This window comes from Xiphophorus couchianus, chromosome 7 (assembly GCF_001444195.1).
Source record: "Xiphophorus couchianus chromosome 7, X_couchianus-1.0, whole genome shotgun sequence".
Classification (NCBI taxonomy): domain Eukaryota; kingdom Metazoa; phylum Chordata; class Actinopteri; order Cyprinodontiformes; family Poeciliidae; genus Xiphophorus; species Xiphophorus couchianus.
The window spans coordinates 24,126,043-24,149,163 of NC_040234.1; the positions used below are offsets into that span (position 1 = coordinate 24,126,043).

At 40.3% G+C, this 23,121-nt stretch overlaps 1 protein-coding gene across 6 annotated transcripts in view; it reads right to left on the bottom strand.

The window, feature by feature from the left end:
- abcc1 (ATP binding cassette subfamily C member 1 (ABCC1 blood group)) overlaps positions 1 to 23,121 on the bottom strand; it is a 124,179-nt gene that overhangs the window by 29,362 nt on the left and 71,696 nt on the right. For all 6 annotated transcript variants that reach the window (XM_028023569.1, XM_028023565.1, XM_028023567.1 and 3 more), the window contains 10 exons: positions 16,876 to 17,050; positions 16,599 to 16,665; positions 15,862 to 15,988; positions 13,360 to 13,567; positions 8,592 to 8,902; positions 8,289 to 8,488; positions 4,681 to 4,807; positions 4,451 to 4,552; positions 3,094 to 3,240; positions 2,841 to 2,999 (listed from right to left, as the gene is read on the bottom strand). In XM_028023569.1, coding sequence (XP_027879370.1) covers positions 2,841 to 2,999; positions 3,094 to 3,240; positions 4,451 to 4,552; positions 4,681 to 4,807; positions 8,289 to 8,488; positions 8,592 to 8,902; positions 13,360 to 13,567; positions 15,862 to 15,988; positions 16,599 to 16,665; positions 16,876 to 17,050 — 1,623 coding nt within the window. The remainder of the gene's footprint in view (positions 1 to 2,840; positions 3,000 to 3,093; positions 3,241 to 4,450; positions 4,553 to 4,680; positions 4,808 to 8,288; positions 8,489 to 8,591; positions 8,903 to 13,359; positions 13,568 to 15,861; positions 15,989 to 16,598; positions 16,666 to 16,875; positions 17,051 to 23,121) is intronic.

Below are 23,121 nucleotides of genomic sequence, written 5' to 3' on the forward strand. Positions count from 1 at the left end.
ATGGTATTTTCTCTTCCTTATGTCATCCGCTGCTTCTGATGCACTCATGTACAGGCATGGTTTGTCTCCCAGTGAATCCTCATCTTAGTTGGGTATGGTGTTTGGAAACATATTTTTTCCTCTTTGATATTCTTCTTGATGTTTTTGTATTCTTTAAGCTTGTTGTTTATCTCTGTCGGAAGATTATGCACAAATGACATCAATTTACCATCATAGAAGATCTTCTTTCCCTATGACGCTTTTAGGATTTTCTCTAATGTCATATCTGTGAAAGGTCACCCGTCGTTCTCCTTCAGTTAGTCTAACACAGGGGTGGCCAACCAGACAAAGACCAAGAGCCACAATTTTTACCAAGTTACTGCAAAGAGCCACATCATATGCATGGGCACACATGAACATCAACCCATCCCTTCCTCATACTCATACTTTTGCTCAGCCAGATTTATTGTAAATTTCACACACTATTTTAACACTACAAAGAACACAGGCCAGACATTTTCAACAATGAACACTGTGCACGTTCTCATGCAAACAAACTCTGTTTAACCAAATAAACAAACAATAATAGAACAATTTACAATACATTTTTCCTTTTATTATGTGCATTACATGTGTTATTTAATGGGACTTCTGGCATTCCTTGTCTTGAACAATCCTGTTCAGATCTGGCTTGTACTCTGTTGTTGTCACTCGAAGCAATTCTTTGACATGGATGTCGGTCAGAACAGACCGATGCTTCGATTTCACATGTTTCAGGGTAGAAAACACAGACTCGCAGACATATGTTGACCCAAATATTGACAGTATCTTAAGTGCAGCTCATTTGACATTGGGATATTTTTCCATTGGCACATGTTTCCAGAACTGTGTCCCTTCCTTTAAAGCAGGTTTCAGTTGGTCCTCCTCACGAAGATCAATAATCTCCAACTCAGCCGCACACTCATCTATGACTAGCGGGGCTTTCAAACAGTCTGTCTCAGCATTAAATGGGTTGACAAGGAATGTAATCTGTGGCCTTTTCAGTTGTAGATCATGGAACCGGGCCACAAAGCTTTCGTGCAGGTTTTCAACCAGTGTTGCATATCTGGCTCTTTGCTTGTTCAGGGTGGCGCTGGTGACCTGCCCGCTGGCTTTTAGTAGAGTGGGAAAATGTGTTAATTTCCCTTTTGAATGTGCGCCTGGAACAAATTCAGTTTGTTGACAAATGCAAACACACTTTGCACCAGGTCAGGCAGCCCGTGCAATGTTCCAAGCCAGTTGATATGATGCAAGCATTACAGTCTCTGAGTGCTTTGTAAATTTTTGGAAAAACTTTGCCTGCTTTTCTGTCTGACTTTTCAAGGTAACCAACTTGTGCTTGCGAAGTTCAGTCCCTTTTGGAAATTCCTGGTCGATGGAGTGAGCTGAAGTGGCGCTGAAGGTTTGAAGCCTTAAAATGCGACAAGGACACCTGACATATAAGGCAGAATGGCTTTCCACTACGTTCAACAAAAAAAATATAAATTCTCCCACTCTGTCAAAAACGTCCTGTGTTCATCTTCATATTTTCGTTTTCCTGTGCATTTTTTCCCTGCCATTTTGAGCGCGAAAGGTTTACTCAAATGATTTTACTCTTACTGAAAAGCTGCGCACATGCGCATTTGACGAAAATACCGTATTGCACTCAAGCGAAGCGAAACTTGGATAATATAGCGACCCTACAGTATGTGCTAAATGTTACTGGATATTACGCTGTTTAGAGATTAAAATTAGAGTGTATGATTTCCCATTGTCCACAAATGCATCAGGATGGATGAGAGAGCGAGGGGGTGCGGGAGTGAGAGTGAGGGGTGAGCGGAGGTTTGTGTGAGAGCAGATGGCGAATGACTGGAAAGAGTAAGGCTGCAAGAGAAACAAAGAATGTTTTTTGTTTGTGTTGTTTTTGCGTGGTTACGGCCAACAGTAATGGCATGCTGCTGTTGTCAATAATTGACAGTTCATTTGACTACTTTTCGTCATTATTGCACGTCTGGTAGAATGCGACTATATGAACGTAAGAGCCGCATAGAACCAGTCAAGGAGTCACATGCGGCTCTCGAGCCGCGGGTTGGCCATCCCTGGTCTAGCACCTTCATTTTGAATGTTCGTACTGACCTCCTCCCGCTTCTTGTTCATTTCACTCTTAAAGCTGATCAGATCCTGCTTGATATTATTTTTCAATGCAATGATGTTGTTTTGCAATTCTTTGATATTGTTGCATAGATTCTGGATAGCCTTAGCAGTTGTTAGCTCGCTCTTCTCACTTGGGTCCATGGCCTGCATCATGCTGGCTTTGTTTTCAGCGTTTGCTGTTACTAAAAGTCACGGCCAGGCAGGGACTGGTCGTGACTTTTAGTCACCCCTGGTCTCTTTTTAAATTTAAAAGTAAAGTATGTCATCGTGAAGAAGAACTGAATCCCTTTATCGAGTTAAGTGGAGTTTTCCTCGTCTCTGATTAGGACAGATTTAAGATTTAAACCGCCATCTTGGAAACACTCCTGGAAGTCCACTGGCACATCTTTTGTGTTGAGAATGATAAGAACCACTTACATTACAATAGGCCTCTGCAATGCTTTCCCTGCTTGGGCCTAAGCAATGTAAATAAAAAGGATTCTGTGAAGAGAGGTGGAATGATTCAATTTGATATGCTTGTAAATAAACAATGGTTTCCTCCTTTAGTAAAGGAGCAGAGACAATTTACAGTTGTGCCATATAAACACTGGCTCAGCCTTTGTCTCCACTGTAAATCTAGCCACTAACGGCTGCTTTGCTACAGGTGCACTGATCAGGTGAGATTGCTTTTTTGGGTCCTATTTACTCACCTGTGGGATGATGGTGATTCTGGAGCGCAGCTCATGGAGGCCGAGCTTAGCAATGTCCACTCCATCAATGAAGATGTGGCCTTCTGCTGCCTCAATGATCCGGAACAGGCCCAGTGTTAGAGATGACTTCCCAGCACCAGTCCTCCCCACAATCCCTATCTATTGGGAACCAGCAGCACATCCACAATAAATTCCTCCAGTGTCCAGTCACAATGAGTACTCCTGAGCTTATGAGAGCTACAATAAGATTCACCTTCTCTCCTCCGTTAATAGCAATGGTGATATTGCGAATGGCCAGATCCAGGTCATGGCGATAGCGCAGACCAAAGCCTCGAATGTCTATGCAGCCCTGAGTGGGCCAGCCAGGGGGAACGGAGGGAGTCTCATGTTGCCACTCTGCCTGCGGTCAGAGAATAGACATGAATGCAAATACTCAAATGAATTTCAATCACAATCAAGCTCAGCCAAAGTCCTAACTTGGTTAGGTTTTCATTTGCCCTTTCTCATGACTAAACAGTTGACAGACTGTTTATTGATGTCACTTTGTTACCTTTTCCAACTATGGTTTTAGAGCATGGTTGCCTTTGTGGAGTGCATATAGACCTGAAGCAATGTCAAACTCAAATAGGCAATTTGGCTTAGAAAGCATCGATTTACCCCATTCCCCTGGGCTTTTGAAATCATCTGCTCTTTTCTGACATCAAGACTTACAAGTGTTTCCACAAACTGATCCCAGACAATCTCCCCAAAACAGCAGGTCTTCCAGAACTACCTTTTCACATTCTGCTCTTGTTACTAAATTATAGAATTTTAACACTTCGGAAGATGGCAAGTCTCCAATTCTAAAAGTAACAGTAATCAAACCATGTCCCTGCATTTTATAAGGTTGTGCTGAAGCATTTCAAAAATCCCATGGAACTCAGGCCAGTGACAGAGACATTATAAAATTCATGTGGTACAATGAACTATGAACATTGAAATGACTGAAAACAACAGTTGGAGATATGCATGTGTCTGTTGCGTGTCCAGGGCATGATGACGTCGTAGAGTTGGAAAGATAAGTGATCTACTATTGTTAGATCAACTGAAAAATATGAACTGCCTTGAGGTCCATGGATATTTGAATGCTTGTAAGTCTTTTATAAACATGTAAATGTGGTGAGAATAGCTGGTATTACAAGACTTATTTTAGAATTTAACGCAAACCAGAGAACAGAAAGCTCTTTACAACAGAATTAACTTTTTAAAAAGTTCAAGTGACGACTGACTCTTGCAATATGACCAAATAGAATCTCTGATAGAAGTTACAAGCCCATATCACTTGGAGTTGTTTTAATTTATTATTTTTAAGTGTAGATATCAAATTAGGAATTATGCATATAGCAGTTTATAAAAAATAGATTTTTTTCTAATATCTATTCTTTAATATGAAGTCTGTTTAATGAGATGACAGTAAAATCAATTAACAATATAAAACCCTGGTGGGAGTATTTATTTAAGCCCAAAATCAAAGACAAGCCACATAAACACAGAAAAATAAAAAGGACAAAAGTCAACCCTTAAACATCCCAATGTTAGGATGGTTTTGGTCCAAAGATTGTGCAGTGTACCTCTTTCCCTGTGCAGCAGTATTCCTTCACCTTCTCTACAGCTATTATATTTGTCTCTACATCAGAAGACATTCTCACGAGCCACGTCAATGAGGCAGTCAGCTGCATACGAAGCAAACAAATAAAGGTTAGGTTAGGCTCAAAAGCGTATTAAAACAAATTTATTAACATTTTGCAAAAAGACATTGCTCCACTACCGGTGCTGAGAACTACAAAAGCGGTACTTTTACCTGCAGGGCATAGGAGATGGAGAGCCCCATGATGCCTGGGCTCAGGCTATCTCTGGCTATAACAGCAAACAGGGCAGCAAAGGAAACAATGCAGTTTCCTACAAACTCCAGGCGAATTGCCAACCACCTACACAAACACAAATTCAAATACAAACAAGAAATATTTACTAAGATGGAAATGGAGAGGAAAATAGAGATGAAATTCTGGGCTGGTGACTTGAGTTTAAACTCGATTGGTCCTAACTAGAGATTGGCCGGTTGTAAATACAAGAACCCAGTCTTTGATCAGTGATTGTACCTCACTCAGCAACACTATTCAAATTGGAAACTACTTTGAGATTCTCTTTCTAGAGAAAGAGAGAGAGTTCAGAGGAAAGGACATAAAGAAAGAGCAAAAAAGCATAAAAGAAAGATCAGACACAGCAAAATAATGGAAGAGTATGCAAGAGAAAAAGAAAGAAAGGGTTTTAATAGGTTAAAGTTTTACAATAATCTTGTGATTGCTACTGGCCTACTACGATTTTGTGCAAATTTCAGAAACAAAAGGTACTACTCCTATAAAAAATATTCATCTCCTCGGTGCTTTTACGAATCAGTTTTGATCAAGAAAATGTTACTTTTTTGGACATTTTTTTCTTACAAATTTCAAAGTGAAAACTGAATTCTACAAAATGCAGCTTTTATAGTTTAAAGTTAGAAGCAGCGTCAGGCGGCCCTCGCTGCTCAGGTATTCTGCCACCCCCATCATCACACTGTTCCTGCATCCGTGCACTAAACGGTCCAGTTCAGTATGAGTCCAGCAGCAAGTGTTTAAGTTTTGCTAATATCCGACCTACCAGACAGGAGTCATCACTTCCTGTTTTGCGGGGAATGTTTGGCGAGGACTGTAGGCTTTGGAGCACATTATGTTTGATTCTCAATGTTTATTGAATATGGTTTTAATGTATCATACAGAGAGCAGCTAGAGGGGTCGTTGAATAGTATTCAGTTTCTTCTCTCAGTGGGCGGGGCTTAAGTGATGGCATCAAACTACCACATCAATGTGTGTAGGAATGCTCCCTGTTGATGGACTCTCTCTGTCATTTAAGTGCACCCATTGCCGTGGCAACCTCCTGCGCTCCGCAAACTGAGCAGATATTACGTTAAGAACATAACACTCAGTCTGACACAATATTAGGTTTTTAGGCTTGATATCTATTTTGTGAGTATTAATAAGAGCTCCCCTGAACACAGCGGTGGCTGATGAGCTAATTTGAAACTCTTGCTCTGCTAAAGGCGGTCTGTGGGTCGCCTTTTTTTTGATAATGGAAACGAAACGCACAGAATTGCACAACACTTTGTTGAAACAATTATTACTGAGATTATTACTTTTGTTGGGTCATTTATTTGAAAATGTTTTGTTGATTTCTTTTATTCTTTAATAAAGTTCTAAATGTTTTGGATCTAAGTGAATAAGCGCATCAGAAGAGGACGTGCTGGTCTCAGCCTCCTGGCGGCGCACAGTTTGTCACCTACTGCCGAGATCGACTCAAAACCTTCCTGCGATTGACCGCTCGATCACGATCGATGTATTGAGCACCCATGATCTAAAACATGCACGGCAGTGTACCTTGATGACCAGGATTGGGAAACACTGGTCTAGCTAGATTTCTACAAGCACTATATTCCTCCCCAAAATCTCTGAAGGTCTTGAATTCCAGGGGATGTTCAGTGCCACCAGGGCCGTGCAAAGTCCTTTGGAGGGGCAGGGGCTCAAAGTTAAAAAAGGGCACATTGAACAGGATCTTAAAACACCGTAAAACAACATAGCAACAACCCATGTTAATCAAGAATTTAATTGGATCCGACTATATCATTGCCATCATGCGGGGACAATGCAAAGCAAATGTAGTCTATATTTTCCCAAACAGGTATAATGTTGCTGTTTCTGCTGCTGACAGTCCTGGAGGTCTGAGTTGATCTGAGACTGTAGCTGTTATATAGACCATCGAAGAGAAGGTCTCTGGTTATGAAATAAGCCAATTTGCTGCCATTTTACTAGTTAAGCCCTAGTAATATCTATTTAACCTCTAGAACAACTTGGCTGTAGACTGCTTTATAAATCAAAAAAGCTCAAAGGGATTAACTCTATATAATTTTTTGATGTTAGCACCTCTGAGATCTAGAATTGTAAGACTGGGATAGCAAGGCAAAGAAAACTCAGTAGTTGCTGGTAGGGGCTTTCCAGACATTCAGGGGCCCCTAGAAATGGTTTAATTGTAACACAGACAATAGATCTAAACCTGTAGCATAGAGAATGACAATGTTGTTAAATTATATTTAATGCATTCAGCTGAGAAAGAAAATGACATTAAGGATTTAATTAGGAAGTTTACTTTGTAAAATTTTAAAGAATCATTTCATTGTTTGATTGTTGTGTTACCATGGCTACAATATGGTGTAATCTTTGTGTTTGAATTGGGTTTGTTCACAAATACATTACAGCAAACAACAAATAATCAGTGATCAATTTTAAACTCAGCCAATAAACCTGGTCTCCCTCTCACAGACTTCAGCTTTTCTATATTTAAACACTGTTAGTGATGCTGAGGTTCTTAGTAGGACGGGTTTCAGGGGGTTTGGAGGATTGGGCATTTAGAAGCCTGATTAAGTTAAAGTCAGAAGTTTTCTATGCTGCCGAAGCATTTCTGTGTTTAGGGGCGAGGCGGGTTTTGTCCCGCTATTGCGAGGACAATTATAAAAATATAAATAGAAACTGTTTTTCTAACGTCAACATCAGACCTAAGTTTTTACTTACAAACCAGTATATGAAAAAACATTCTTGCCCATATTTTGATAGTTAGAGGGCACAGATCTGTCCCCTCCTCCTCACCATGGACCCGGTGTCTGAACAACATGGAGGCAGCGTATTAGACTGAGGGCAGCCAGACTAGTTTATTTTGCTAGATTATTATATTTAGCTAAATATTATTGCTGAGGGGCACAAGAAGGCCTCCTGACACACAGATTAAAAAAATAAATAAATAAATTGAAAAAAAAAAAAAAAAAAACAACTCAAAAAGGGGGCTAGGGACATGAAGGATAAAAAGGGCAGGGGCCCCCACTCTCTGCACGTGTCTGAGTGCCACATGTATCCAATCCCCTGACTTCTCAATTTCTCTAATTCTCTTGAAGTGTTATTTTGTCCTCATGCTGTAATGGTAGCCAGAAATACTAATTAACCAATGAATGGACCTTGCAGACAGTGGTGTCTATATACTACAATCACTTGAGACACAGTCACTGCACTCAGGTGACTTCCATCTCACCATTTCTGAAAGAAGCACTAGTTGCCTGGACCTTTGTTTAATTAGGTCAGTCACTTTAAAAGGAGTGAATATTTATGCAATAATTTATTTTATGTTATATGTTTTTATTTAATTGATATTTTGTCAAAATCAGTTTTCACTTTCACATTAAATTAATTTTTCTATAATTACTTTGATCAAAAAGCAAAATTTTACTGATCATGATTGGCTTGTAAAACCTATAAAAAGGTTCAAACACCTAGGAGAGGGTGAGTACATTTAATAAGAACTAGAGAAGAGAAAAATAGCACTGCTCTTAACCTGTTAGCTACTATGCTGGGGTAGTAGGCCTTCTGGTTGTGATCTACTCGCTGGTCACTCTCATGGATGAATCGCTCCTGCTCACCAAAAGCTCGAATGACAGAAGTGCCCAACAATGTTTCGTTAAAGTGGGTGTAGATAGGTGAACGGCTGACAGACTCCAGACGCTTCAGCTGGCGAGAAGTTGCCACATAAAACCTCTGTACACAAACAAGTAATATAATGTTCAACAATTTTAATCACGCCTAAGAACAAGTCAGAGCTGCACACACAGCAGAAATACAGAATATATTTTTAACTAACCTGCACAAAAAAGTAGAGCAACCCAAGAAAAGGAATGATGATAGCCACAAGTGGTGTGGCAACCAGGATAATGACACAGGAACCCAACACGTTGAACAAGGATCCCATGAACATTTTAATAATGCTGGGGATTACAGAATCAATGGTGTCCATCTCCTTGGCAAAGCGGTTAACCAGGTTACCACTTGGAGTTTTCTCAAAGAAGGACATGGGTGACCGCAGGACATCATATAGCAAGGACTGGTGGAGATAGCGGGACGCCATCATGCCCCCAATGGACATGGAGAGGGAATAACCAAAGACTGCTACACCTACAAGATAACAGTAAAAATTATGACCTTTTATAATGCTGAACTTTAAACACAATTCTTTGTAAAGATACACATTGCCCCTTGATTTTTTTTCCCACATTCTGCATCACAATCACAATCTGAGACCATGCTGAAAACAAAGTCCAAACAGGATTATGTATGGCTTTCTGTCAACATTTGCTTTCTTTTGACACTCTTTGCTCATGATGTAAAGAGTGAACAAGAAATTGTTCTATCAAGCGATTCTCCCACTTCAGCTGTTGATATTTTCAGCTCCCCCAGAGTTATTCTCAGCCCTCTTTCTGATCCTGTGATTATAGTTCTCTATTCCCAGCCTGTCAGTTTAGACAGACACATTCAATTGGCACAGTTCTGGACCAAGCTTAACAATCTCCTCTACTGTTCACAGCCAAAAAGTATTTCCTTCGTCCTTTGATCCAAAGGTCAGAGGATGAGGAATGAATCAACCACTTCAAATTATTTAAATGTCCACATTCCATTTAAGTACAGAATGAGGTGGAGCAGAAGCAAATATTTTTATTTTTTTATTGGCTCTGATGGCCTTTATTTGAAAGTGGTTAGACACGAAAAAGAGATAAGGAAGAAATGCGGCAAAGGTCACCAGGCCGAGACTCAAGCCTGCAATGACCACGTCAAGGACTAAGGACTATGTGGGTTGTGCTTTAACCCTGCACCACCACAGAACGCCAAGCAAATATTTTTCATTCAGATTTACTCATTAATCCTATTGATAGCTACTGTTCTTTTGTACATCTACTCCTTAGTTTTCCTCCTGATTTGCAAAGCACTAAAACCACACTTGGTTGTAGTTTTATATATCGTCCATCAGGGTCTTACTCTATCTTTAGACCAGGCATGTCCAAAGTCCGACCCGGGGGCCAATCACGGCCCGCGGTCAGATTTCATATGGCCCGCAGCTTCGGTCTTATAATGTATTATTTATGGCCCGCCTGCACTGTGAAACAGAATAAATAAATCATAAAACTTGAAACTGTAATTCCTCCTTTCACCAAATGGTGGCAGCACCACTTTAATACTATCAGTCTCTGCCTCCATGCAGCGAACCCCTCTCCACTCATTTCTGCTATGGCCACTGCAAAGAAAACGAGGAAAGTTTACAGTGAGGGCCGCCGCTTTCAAGAGAGATGAGAATTACAATACTTCTTTTCTGAAAATCAAGGCAATTGTGCTTGTCTAATTTGTAATGAGACGGTTGCCTTGTTTAAGGATTTTGACGTAAAGAGACACTACCAGACTAAACATGCTAACACATACAACAAGCTAACAGGGAGTCACCATGCTGAAAAACTGAAGCAGCTCCAAGCTGCACTGGCATCACAACAGCGATTTCTTTGGACCTGAGTCAAAAGAAAATACCACCAAAGCAAGCTACGATGTTAATGTTAATAGCTAAACATGGCAAACCTTTTACTGAAGATACATTTATCAAAACTGTGTTATGAAAATGGTGGAGAACATTTGCCCTGAGAAGAAGCAAGAATTTGCGAATGTTTGCCTGGCACGTAACAGTGTGGCACTGAGAGTTGAGGACATAAAACTGAGTGTTTTGAACGGTAACGTCTGTCACTATCAGCAGTGAAAAGCCAAAAGAACATTTATGCACTTGGATTTATGGCACTTATTTTTATTAAACTCTTGAGTAAGATTTGGTTATGAACCTGTAGATGTGATACAAACTATTACTTTCTGAAAGATATTGTAAATGACAAGAGCAAAATTCACTTGTTTTAAAATTTAATAATAACAGACAACTTTGCATTACTTATAACTCCTGTGTAAAATGTTCTTGAGGCAAAGATATTTTTAAACTCATGTAAATTTAAGGTATTTCATACAGTTTGTTCAATGTTATCTGACTGTCCAGATATGAAAGAAAAGCAGAATTTCTGTTTTTAGAGTTGCCTGAGTGGCTTATATTTGGTTATTTTGTCATTTGAAAAATAAAGATAATTGTGACAATGAAAATTGTTTTATAACAGTGTGTATTTGCATGACACTATTGTAGTTAAAAAATGTCCGAACAAACTATTGGCCCCCGGGCATCTTGACTGTATCAAATCTGGCCCTCTTTGCAAAACGTTTGGACACCATATCTCAGATTTTTTATTTTATCGAGTGGTAAATACTGATATCAATATAGTGGGGAACTAAAGCATTTATGTTGACACTGACAGTGATAGCCAAAAGAGTATTTGTTAATACTCTTAGAACAAATTGGCTTTACTCAAAAAATTCACTATCCTACTCACTATCTGGTTATAATAAATAATAGAATAGAATAGAATTCAACTTTATTGTCATTGCACTGTCACAAGTACAAGCAACGAGATGTAACCTCCATGTTATTCTTAACCAGGATATGTTAAGTCCCACATTAAGCAAGTTTCTAGGATTTCCTTATTTCACCTTGAGAAAATTGCCAAAATTAGAACTATCATATCCACAAATGATACTGAAAAATAGTTCTGATAGAAATAAAAAATAGAGATCATATTTCTCCTATTACAGCTTCCTTTTATTGGTGTCCTATTGAATCCAGAATAGAATTTAAGATTCTTCTTCTCACATATAAAGCCCCTTATGATGAAGCTCCATCATCCATTTTCCTGTACTGCTTTTCGGTTTGCATTATTTGGTATTATTCCGGTATTATTTGTTTTCTTAGTTATTTTTCTCTCCATAGAAGCTAAACCCAAACCTGGATGATGGCATCAGCTGAGATGATGTTGTCATCTCAGCTAATCATCCTCCTCTCCTGATCTTAAATATTTTCATGAACATTGAAAATAATCCTACATCAGTTCATCTGTTTCTTCTTGTGCATTATTCTCAGACTTTTCAAAGGCCCAGTTGGTCGCTTGTACTCAGCGAGGTTCTGGTTCTAATTCTGCTGGAGGCTTCTTCCTGTTAGAGCAGAATTATTCCTCTCCAGTCATGAATGTTCGGTATTGAGGATTGCTGTTAAGTCAACAAAACAACACAAGGAACTTTTTTGCTCATCCAGGAGTGAATGTTGAAAGTCAATAACTCAATGCAAACTGCGAGGTTTCCTTAAGTTTGCTTAATGGGTAGGTAAACCTTTTAACTACTTTGAACAATTCATTGAGTTCACTGTACCATTTGATAATTAGTATCAAATAGTACATCACTTTTTGGAACAACACCTCAAGTGTTCCTGCTGTCGGCACTAACCTTGCAAGAAGTGCCTCAGAGGCTACTGCAGGTGAAAGTTTTTGTGAGGATAGTGACTTAATTCAAAAATTATTATTTTTAAATATTTTATTACAGTATATTATAATATGGGAAATGTACAGGAAAATACAAATACGGTAGTTTCCCGGCCAAAATGGGAAACTTCTTATGGTCATTAGGTGTATAAGAGATCGACAAAACAATGAGTTAAGAGATGCGGGATGGTGTGAAAATAATTATCTCATCTTGTATGTGAACAAAACATAGTAGATTATTTGAGATTCAGGAGAAACTAGGTTAAGTCAAAAACTATTTCCATAATTGGAGGTGGCTGAGGAGAATAAATACCTCAATGTTCACCTGGACAACAGACAATGAAAACATCTACAAGAAGCAACAGAGCAGACCATATGTCTTGAGAAAGAATAATTCACCCAGCATTTGTAACAAGATGCTTCTGATGTTATTTATGTCTGCTTTGGAGTATGCAATATCTTCTCTCATCTGTTGAGGTAGCAGCATCAAAGCTACTAAACTAAATAAAAATAACTAGTTGATGAAGGCTGGTTCTGTTCTGGGGACTGCTCTGGAACAACTGGAAAAAATGGTGCAGGAGGGACCTGCACCATTTCCCATTTCCCTGAGCATCTTCTTCATTAAACTGATATACAATAACAGTGTCTTTAGTCAAAGACTTCTTCAGAGCTGCTGTAATGCCAATCGCTGCAGAAGATCCTTCCTGTCCACAGTCATCAGCTTCCACAAAAACTCTGAAGAAACTTGAATGATAAGAGTTACAACATTTAATTTTCCCTTCGAGAGTAATTAAGTATTTCAGAAATGAACTTGATTTTGTTCAAAGCTTGGGTTAGGTTTAAGAACCTAACCCTGTTTTAAACTGCTTTACTCTGCGGTGTTCTTTTGTCTTTATGATGTGGTTTTGTTCACTAAGGTTCACTTACAAACATCAAAAACTGGAGGAATGTAATTACTAGTTAGGCTGAAGAAATGCTGAATACAAATGCAAACCACACTTGCAGATTTTTATCAGCAAAAAAAAAAAAAATATATAAACATATCTCCCTTAAATTCTATTGGTCTGTCACAAGAAATCCCATTAGAAATATACTAAAGTATCACCACAATACAAAATCTTGACAGAGTATGAATACAAGACACAGTAAATACTTAACTACAACACAGAGCCTTATTTTCTGACTTACCTTGGGTCAGGCCAAAGCTACCGTACACAGCAAGTCTCCTAAGTCTGTAGGGCTGAGTGCCATTAACTACCAGGTCATCGGTCCACAGGCTAAGCCAGTAGTTGGAGAACAGGGAGACCAGGTGATGGGTGAGGAACAGCAACAGACTGATGCAGGACAGAAGTACACCGATGGCTTTCAGATAGGCCCAAAATACAGACAGCTTCACCTAAGGAGGGAGAGCATCTAGAATCTGCCACTGATTGCTTAAATGACAGGTAACATTTATGGAAATACAGCCTCTTTACATTCATTTTTTGTACAGGATGAATTCATGGGTCTCCTTGATAGAATTTAAATAAAATAATCACACCCTCTGACCAAGAGGACCGAGGGTTTGGCCATCCTTTTTTCCATTTTGCTGTTAAACAGCAATATGAAAATGTGTGCCTAAAAGCGCTTGTCAAGCAGCAGTAATGACTATATGGGATTCTTGTTCAATAAAACTGATTTCATTTAGTATGCTTGGTCACCCTGACATAGTGCTGTGGAGTGTTTGATGACACTGCTTAAGCACTCAGTAACACTGTTTTCCATTCTATAATAGACTTTTGGTAACACTGTATTTGACGGGTTGTGAATAAGACTGTCATGACACTGTCATGAACATGAAATAACACCTGTCATGAACATGAGTAAGTCTTCATGAATATTTATGACTGTTGTCATAAAATATCATTCGGTAAATCGTGATACTTTTAATACAAAGTTGACATTATTCAAAATGTCTTCGTTATGACAACTTGACCAAAGAACTTGACCATTAAACTTTAGCCTTAATAACATAAAGCTACATCATTTTTAAAGTTTAATCAGTAATACTTTTATAACAAATTTATGTCAGATCATGATTTCTTGGTTAATGTCAAGTTGTCATAAAGACATTTTTGTCTAAGTTAATGACAAGTTGTCATAACAAAGGCATTTTTGTCTAGGTTAATGACAAGTTGTCATAACAAAGACATTTTGAATAATGTCAACTTTATATTAAAAGTGTCATGATTTACCGAAAAACTTACTCATGTTCACGACAAGTGTTATGTCATGTTTATGACGGTGTCATGACAGTCTTATTCACAACAAAAGTCTGGTAACACTTCATTGTGTTACCAGACTTTCTTATTTTCTCCCTCTCCCAAGAGAGAGGGCGAATTTAACAGGACTCAGCGAATCACAGGAACGTCTAAAGAAAGAGCTTTGTTCCACTGTTGCAAAGCGGAACAGTGGAACAATAAAGAAGGAAATTGTAGACTTTGTGGCTTGGTTGACCTCTTCCACTTACTAAGAACTTTCTATGGCTACAGAATTCAAAAATGTCCTCAGTTTGGAGCAGAAGTTGCGCTAGACTTTTTTGCCGTCTGTCATTTTAATGAACAGTGTCAATAAAAATCCTGTTATAATCTATTTTTACCCATAATTTAAAAAAAATTACATTTAAATGCATTTCATTTTCATTCTGTTTAATTAATATTCAACAAAATGATCAGATAATTCACATTGTGTCATCATCAAACTTAATACATTTAACTTTTTCTCTGCAGTGACAAAATTTTTAAAGGTAACATTTTACTAGAAGTCAGCAAGTCTCTGAATGCTACCTGATCCCACAAACACTCCCTCAGTGGTAGAATAATTTTGCAGCAGCGGATTATTAGTCAAGCTCCAAAGCTTGACTAGTGCTTGTCCATATCTCTTTAATGCACAGTTGTGAGCTCTCGAATAGCGATGTGTAATTGATTGGACTGGAGCCGCATGAGAATTTGTTGTGCTCGTTACAGTTTAATGAACATCTGTACATTCATTTTCTTTCCTTCCTTAACAGGGTAAGTTATGTATTCCTCTATTTCGACTATAAGTAGAACGACACAACTTTACTGGCCATTGTCTTTCTCTGTGTATTGTAGGTCTATTAAATGGGCTACAGAAGCCTGATCCACCATAAATTTTGGGTCAGGCTCAGGCTATAGATCTAAATTCTAGCGACTACTTTCAATGAGTAATTTGCTAAAGCACTCGAAGACTAATCTGTATGACATGCTCTATTTATGATTTATTAAAGCAGTCAGAGGGACTATAGGCTTAACACGAAGAACAGCCACCCTGTTATAAATAAAATAAATTTGTTATCAAAAGTTATTGTGTGAAGTATAAGTACCAGCTTGTTAACTACTCTTTGGATTAAGTGCCTTGCCCAGGGAAAATCAACATATGACAGGAGAAAACTGGAATTGAAGCTAACACCTTCTGATTGCAAGACAACTATGCTACAATTGCTGTTGTTAGGAAACAATGGTTAAACAACAATGTTTATGGAAAAGCTGCTGTCAATCTGAGGCTGTACTTACTCCGTTTTTATGGCCTAGTAACTTCCAGAAGACTTTTATACTGTTTTCTAGCATATTATATTCAATAAAGGATCTAACCATATGTATAATACATATTGCTGTTTTTTACTCTACATACCTGCCCAGTACTGGCCTTGTCAGCTTCGGTCAGCTTCCCCATCTCAGGGTTCTTGGTCTTCTTGTTCAGTTCTCTGGCATTATCAGTCTTATGGGGCTTTTGGGTTTCAGTCTTAACAGCCGGCTCACTACCCAGAAAAAGGAGCATACAGGTTCGTAATTGTCAAAAGATTCTATATATTATGACAAATGTTTGGTAAAAACGATGTGCCCTAAGGAAAAAAAACAGAATATTGGGGAGATTTAAGGCAGTTCGTGCAGCTCTGATGTTTACAATCAATTCTTATTGAATAAATGTCATATTCATTTTGGATGAAACCTGGACTCAGCTGGATGTTCAAACTAGACCATGAGCCCAAACACACATCAGAACTGTCCATGTTGTCAGGGTTCAGGCCCGTTTTCTTTTAGAGACATCTTTCTTCCATCAATGCAATACTACTCATTTCACTGCTCATTTCCATGGTTTTATCCTGTAGACTCCACTCCTGCAACAGCATCCTACATGAACTGTGCTCCACTGACCACGTCACCCCGTTCAATACCAGACACAATACAAACTACTCCTCACTTACAAAGCCCTCAGTAACCTCACACCCCAATCCCCCAGATCTCACTGACCATTAAACCTCACTAAAATGCCAAAATAAAAAGACATTAATGCCTATAATGCATGGATGTAAACCTCAAGTCAGAACTGCACATCTAAAGCTTGTCATGTTATCCAGACTCACTCACCCAATAAGAGCAGGTAGATCACCATTTTCTACTGCTTTGGATCCACTCTTTGGTGCAGTTTTTAAATCTAAGACAGGAAGTAAAAATGAAAACTTTGTAATGGACGGTCTACATCTAAATTAGGCCCTTCTACAGACACTACAGGAAGCATTAAGATTAATAACAGAAATACTATTGACGCCTCCAGATGGCAAATTTAGCAACTTTCTCTGGAGAGTAAAAAACAACTCCTAGAACTGGCAACTGGAACATGTTGAAATGATGAAATGTTGCTTACCACCATCATCAGTTTGGTCAACAGTGGCATATGTTCGCAGGAACTCGGCAAAGGCTCCCTCCTGGACCATAAGCTGTTGGTAGGAGCCTGCTTCTGTAATCTCCCCATCTACCATGACCAGGATAAGATCGGTTTGTGGTAGGAAGCTCAATCCATGAGTCACCAGCACACGAGTCTGTACACATATACATTGTTGCCAATTCATTCTGCTGCCTATTAATGCAGATGTTTTTGTTAAAACTAAAGGAGATAAGAAAGGACACTTCTAATCAGAAGTTTAAACACTAAGGACATGAATAGCACTTACATTATGGGCCTTTTGGTCAGTTATTGCCATTTATCTTTCATAGTTGAGTGAATATACAGCAAACAATAGCCATACGTTTTAAAACCAAGACCTGGCTGCAAAAGTTTAAAATTTTTGCAGATTTTCACAAGCCCAAACAGCTTAAAAAGCATATTATAAAGAATGACATGTATATTTATATCCTGTAATATTTAGTTAAAAATCCAATATCACAAGGTTTTGCAGTTGTCAAATAGATGGCATTAAAAACTGTGGATGGATATTTGACCCCTCAGCTTATCGGAATTTGTAAAACTCATTTAAATTACAGTGTATTGTAAGCTTGGCGGGCTATGCATCCTTTGTTAATTAATTTTATATATGTTTTTTATACACCAGTAACACTGATAATAAAAGACAGGTTAAGATAGGTTTATAGTTGGCACTGAATAGCTGCGAGGAGGTGGGGGAAAAAATCATGCTAAATATCATGCTGGATATCAACGATCCCTGCTCGATCTCCAACACTGACAGACTGCACCTCCAAATTCTTGTAACTTCTTTTTCTGAGGGAAACCCTGAAGTTAATTGGTTTTTGACAAGAACAGACTCCTAAACACAATTCACAAACTCTTCATTGGCTTGAAGTCAAAGTTTTGAAAAGGCTAATCCATAATTGATATTATCTTTCTTTATAGCTCTATGCATGTTTCCTTTTAAATTGCTAGCCAGAAAAAAAACCTTTGAAAATCTGGAAGTGTTAACTGGAGAACTTCTACAAAAGTGGTTTGAGTATCCAGTTTCAAGTTCTTCAGAAGTATAAATCTGTTTCAACCTCTACTTCCAGAAGCCTGCTGAAGCCAGGCCTCTGCATCTATTGACAAGATGGTATCTTTTTGGTTTTCCATCCAACAGCACCAGTGGTACTGCGGAGAACCTTTAGCTTGAACAGACACCAGTCAGTTTCCCGTGCCGGACGAGAATGACTTTTTTAAAGCTATGTCTTTTTCAGAATTTTTTTTTCTTTGGACGTCTGGATATTTTGTCTTGACCAAATGGCAGTCGGCTGACCAACTCAAAATTAAGACTGTTCTGTTATATGAGCTGAAGTAGATGTTTAAATAAACACATATTGTTAATCACCTTCTGTTGCATGCTTGCTTAATGTATTGCTGATAATATGCAGTGTTATCCTTATGGTATTATGTTGCTGTGTTTAAGTTTGCCACATGTCAAAGACTGTGATTCCAGAACAAATCAAATCAAATCAAATTGCATTTGTATAGCACATTTCAGCAGCAAGGCCTTTCAAAGTGCTTTACATCATATCAAACTCAGAAACACAAGGCAACATAGAATCAACAATCAAAACACAACATTAAGTCAAGTTCCATCAATAAATTTATAATTGATTACGTTTCAAATACAATCCTAAACAGGTGGGTTTTTAGTCGAGATTTAAAGGAAGTCAGTGTTTCAGCTGTGTTACAGTTTTCTGGAAGTTTGTTCCAAATTTGTGGTGCATAGATGCTGAATGCTGCTTCTCTTCGTTTGGTTCTGGTTCTGGGGATGCAGAGCAGACCACAACCGGAAGACCTGAAAGGTCTGGAAGGTTGATACAACAGCAGGTCTTTATTTGTTATTGTGGTGCTAAGCCGTTCAGTGATTTGTAAACAACAACAGTATCTTAAAGTCTATTCCTTGAGCTGCAGGGAGCCAGTGTAGGGACTTTAAAACTGGTGTTATGTGCTCTATCTTCCTGGTTTTAGTGAGAACGCGAGCAGCAGCAATCTGGATCAGCTGCAGCTGTTTGATTGATTTGTTGGACAGACCCGTGAAGACACTGTTGCAATAATCAATGCGACTGAAAATAAATGCATGGATGAGTTTCTCTAGATCTGGCTGAGACATTAGTCCTTTAATCCTGGAAATGTTCTTCAAGTGACAGAAGGCCAACTTTGTAACTGTCTTTATGTGGCTCTGGAGGTTCAGGTCAGAGTCCATCACTACTCCCAGGTTTCGGGCATGATCACTGGTTTTTAGTTGTAATAAGCTGTAATAACAACTGAATTCAGTGCTGCTAGAATTCATTGGCTCCCTTTTCTGCCAATCTATTCTCTCTATCTACCTCCTACGTCCTTATCCACCAGGATTAAAATACACTGGGGCAAACCCTGTACTTGGTTTCCTTAGTTTGTGTGTGACTTCTCTTGGTTTATTGTTACATCCCCAGTAGTTTCTCTCATGTTGTTGGTCTGCCTCCCAATTCTACTGAAGTCACACTTACCAGTAATCTTCAATCATGCCATTCAGTTGCGACATTTCACCTGATCTATTGTTCATTATATAAGCTCTGGAATTTTAACTGTTAGTGACAGATTTTCAGTTTTCATACCTTGATTCACACCTAGCTCTTTGGTCTGCTCCATACCAGTTTTTCTTGCTTATAAAATGTCTCAATGACTCATCAGGGGCAGTCTGAGCATTGGCTCTGTCTCCCCATGTTGTCATAGACCCTCTGTATGTGAGCAGAGTGCACCGGTGTTCTGACTATCTGTGCTACTTTGTCAGATTTTTCTACCGTAGCGCATCTAGATAGCTATGTCTATCTGTCGGTGCTACTTTTCATAAATTGCTACCGTCATGTTTGCATACCAAAGGCCTTAGCAGTTAGTGTCAATGTTAAAGACTTCTGCTAATTATATTTAAGTGACAATTTAAGTGGCGCTTACGTAGCATTTGAAAAAAAAAATGTGAATGACGAAAACTTTTTTAAAAGTACCTGAATCCCCTTTTAAAAATACCTTGTGTAAATGCACTAAAACCCTTCTTGAGAATAGTGTACCTGTGTTGTTGTATGTCAGTTTGTTGACATTTCACAGGTTAATACTATGGAAGTGTTCAGTTGTTGTTTAGTAGCGGAATTTAGGTACTGCATTTAAGGGTCTGCCGTTTTTGATCATGTCATTAAAAGCAGAATACAAAGCATGGTTTTCTCTCAGTAACACTGTAACTTCCATTCAGTTGGTCTTTGAAAATACTGTTGGTATGCAATTTTGCAATGGATATTTTGTTGATTGAGTAATTTAGCTATTTGTAAGAAAGCAGTATATCTTTTATAAGAACTTGCCTTGAGCTAAATATTTTCTCTGGACCAAATTTATTGTACATTTAAGTCCTGTATTGTTTGCTACTGTGAATTATTTCTGAAAGTTTGTATGTTCATTTCTCAGTTTTACCGTACTCCAACTGGCTTCAGTAAAGAGTCAACGTTAGCCCTCTTGTTTGTGTGGTCATTTTGGAGAGGAGTTTATCTCCGACTCCAACAAGGCGATGGAGGTTGAGGACACGACAGTGCCTGTTTTAATATGTAACCCTGGTACATTTAGATGCACTAAAACCCCATATTTGAATCCTACCTTCATAAAATAAACATGGTAACATGTTGATTTACCAAACCTCCATCTGTCGTGTTCTGTGTTTTCTGTGTGTTAATTTCGAGTTTTCTGTGTCCTTGAGTCTCTTCGTTGTCCTGTCCTCCCCTTGATTGTTCCCAGGTGTGTCTCGTTCTGTGATTACCCGCTGTGTATTTAACTCCACCTGTGTTCCTTGTTTCTCGTCGGGTCCTTCTCAATGTCTTGTCAATTCAGTGTCAATTCGTCGTCTAACGTGCGTGCTGCCTGTTGTTTGGACAGTGTTTTCTTCATTAAAATCATTATTCATCTTACCTGGGTCCGCTGCGTCTGCCTCACCACCCCTCACCGCACCACTTCGTGACAGAAGGACCCAAACAAACCGATCGGTGAGGCTGCTTATTATGGATCCAGCTGGAGTGAGGTTCCCTCCTAAAAGGCAGAGCGGACCGAGGCGGAGATCCAGCAGGGAGGAGAGGGTGCTGGCTGAAGCCCTCGCCGACCTGCAGCGGGAGCTTTTCCGGGGGACAAGACTGGTGTTGGCACCCCCCAGGTTCGGCCCCTGTCGATTCCTCCGTCCGGGAAGTCAGCAACCTGAGCCGCCGGTGGACCCACGGAAACACCACCTCCGCTGTCTGCCCGGAGATAGCGATGTGAGCCGCTGGTGGACCCGGCCCTTCATCGCTTTCCGGAGCCGCCACCTCTGCTGTCTGCTCGGAGACAGCGACGTGAGCCGCCGGTGGACCCGGCCCCTCATCGTTTTCCAGAGCCGCCACCTCCGCTGCCGGCCTCGAGGCTTCGCTCCGGCATTCCCCCGATGCCGGCCCGAGGCTTCGCTCCGGCTCACCTCCGCCGCCGGTCCCGAGGCTTCGCTCTGGCTCACCTCCGCCGCCGGCCCCGAGGCTTCGCTCCGGCATTCCCCCGCTGCCGCCCCGAGGCTTCCTCCGGCATTCCCCCGCTGCCACCCCGAGGCTTCGCGCCGGCATTCCCCCGCTGCCGGCTCCGAGGCTTCGCGCCGGCATTCCCCCACTGCCGGCTCCGAGGCTTCGCTCCGGCATTCCTCCAGCCCGCGCACCAGAAGCACACCAGAGACCGAGACCCTCTGGGTTCCTCCCGAGACCGAGACTCTCTGTGTTCCTCCCGAGACCCCAACTGTCTGTGCTCGTCGTCACCCCCGCCTCTGGGCGGCCCCAGAGACTCCTCGTCGTTGACTCCAGCGCCGTGGACGGCCGCCGGATCACCTGCGTGGTTCCCGCCTCCAGCGCCACGGACGACCGCCAGACCACCTCCGTGGCTCCCGCCTCCTTTGCCTCCGCCCACCCTGTGGGTAGTTTTTTGTTGTTTTTGAACTCTTGGCCCTTCTTGTGCCTCCGCCCACTCCGTTGGGTCGTTTTTTGCTGTTTATTTCTGGACTCTGGACCCCCGTCCAGCGCCCCTCCGCCCACCCTTGTTGTGTTTTTTTTTTTTTTGTTTTTTGGGCGTCTGGTAGCCGCCCTTGAGGGGGGTACTGCTGTGTTCTGTGTGTTAATTTCGAGTTTTCTGTGTCCTTGAGTCTCTTCGTTGTCCTGTCCTCCCCTTGATTGTTCCCAGGTGTGTCTCATTCTGTGGTTACCCGCTGTGTATTTAACTCCACCTGTGTTCCTTGTTCCTCGTCGGGTCCTTGTCAATGTCTTGTCAATTCAGTGTCAATTCGTCGTCTAACGTGCGTGCTGCCTGTTGTTTGGACAGTGTTTTCTTCATTAAAATCATTATTCATCTTACCTGGGTCCGCTGCGTCTGCCTCACCACCCCTCACTGCACCACTTCGTGACACCATCAAAATATCCTACTTGGTAAATATGTGGGTAGCACATTTCCTAAAGCAGATTCCGTCATTTGGATATTGTTATAAAATACAGAGGCAGTGTAGTGGTTATAAAACTATTTTAGACAACCAAAAGGGAAAACAAGATCTAGTGATCTGCGATCGATTATTTTGGTCTTTCAAGTTCAGTGCTACAGACAGATACAGTAAAGGGTAGCCTAAGTTTAATGAAGTTAAAAACAATGTATTTTTCTTTAATGTCATTTTTCCGGGTATGTTTGGTTATAATTCTTGAAAAGTTCAACCTTTTAGATTTTAAGTTATGAGGGTTTAATCATTCGAGTTTCGATTGGTTTTGTCTGATCGGATTTAGGGGAACGCGATGCTTCTGCTCCTCCATTACAACACTGGAGACGAAAGCAGTGACATCGTGTCCGTGTTTTTATTATTCCCCTACAGATAGAGTCCTTACTCATAAGGGGCGTAACATATTGGAGGCACCGCTCGGATTGAGTGAGACAAAGATTGACTTCTGCTAGGACCAGACGTCTCCAGCTCTCATTCAGCTCCCCTTAACTTACTTACCCAGGCCGACAACATCTACTGGACAACTGTGTGGCAGTGTGAGTTTCTGCAACCGAGGGCAACAGTAATCTGAGGTTAACCTAAAGTGCCAGGAGTGCTGCAACCAAGGTTTAGTAAACAAATTACTGCTACAACAGAACACTGATCAGCTACCACAA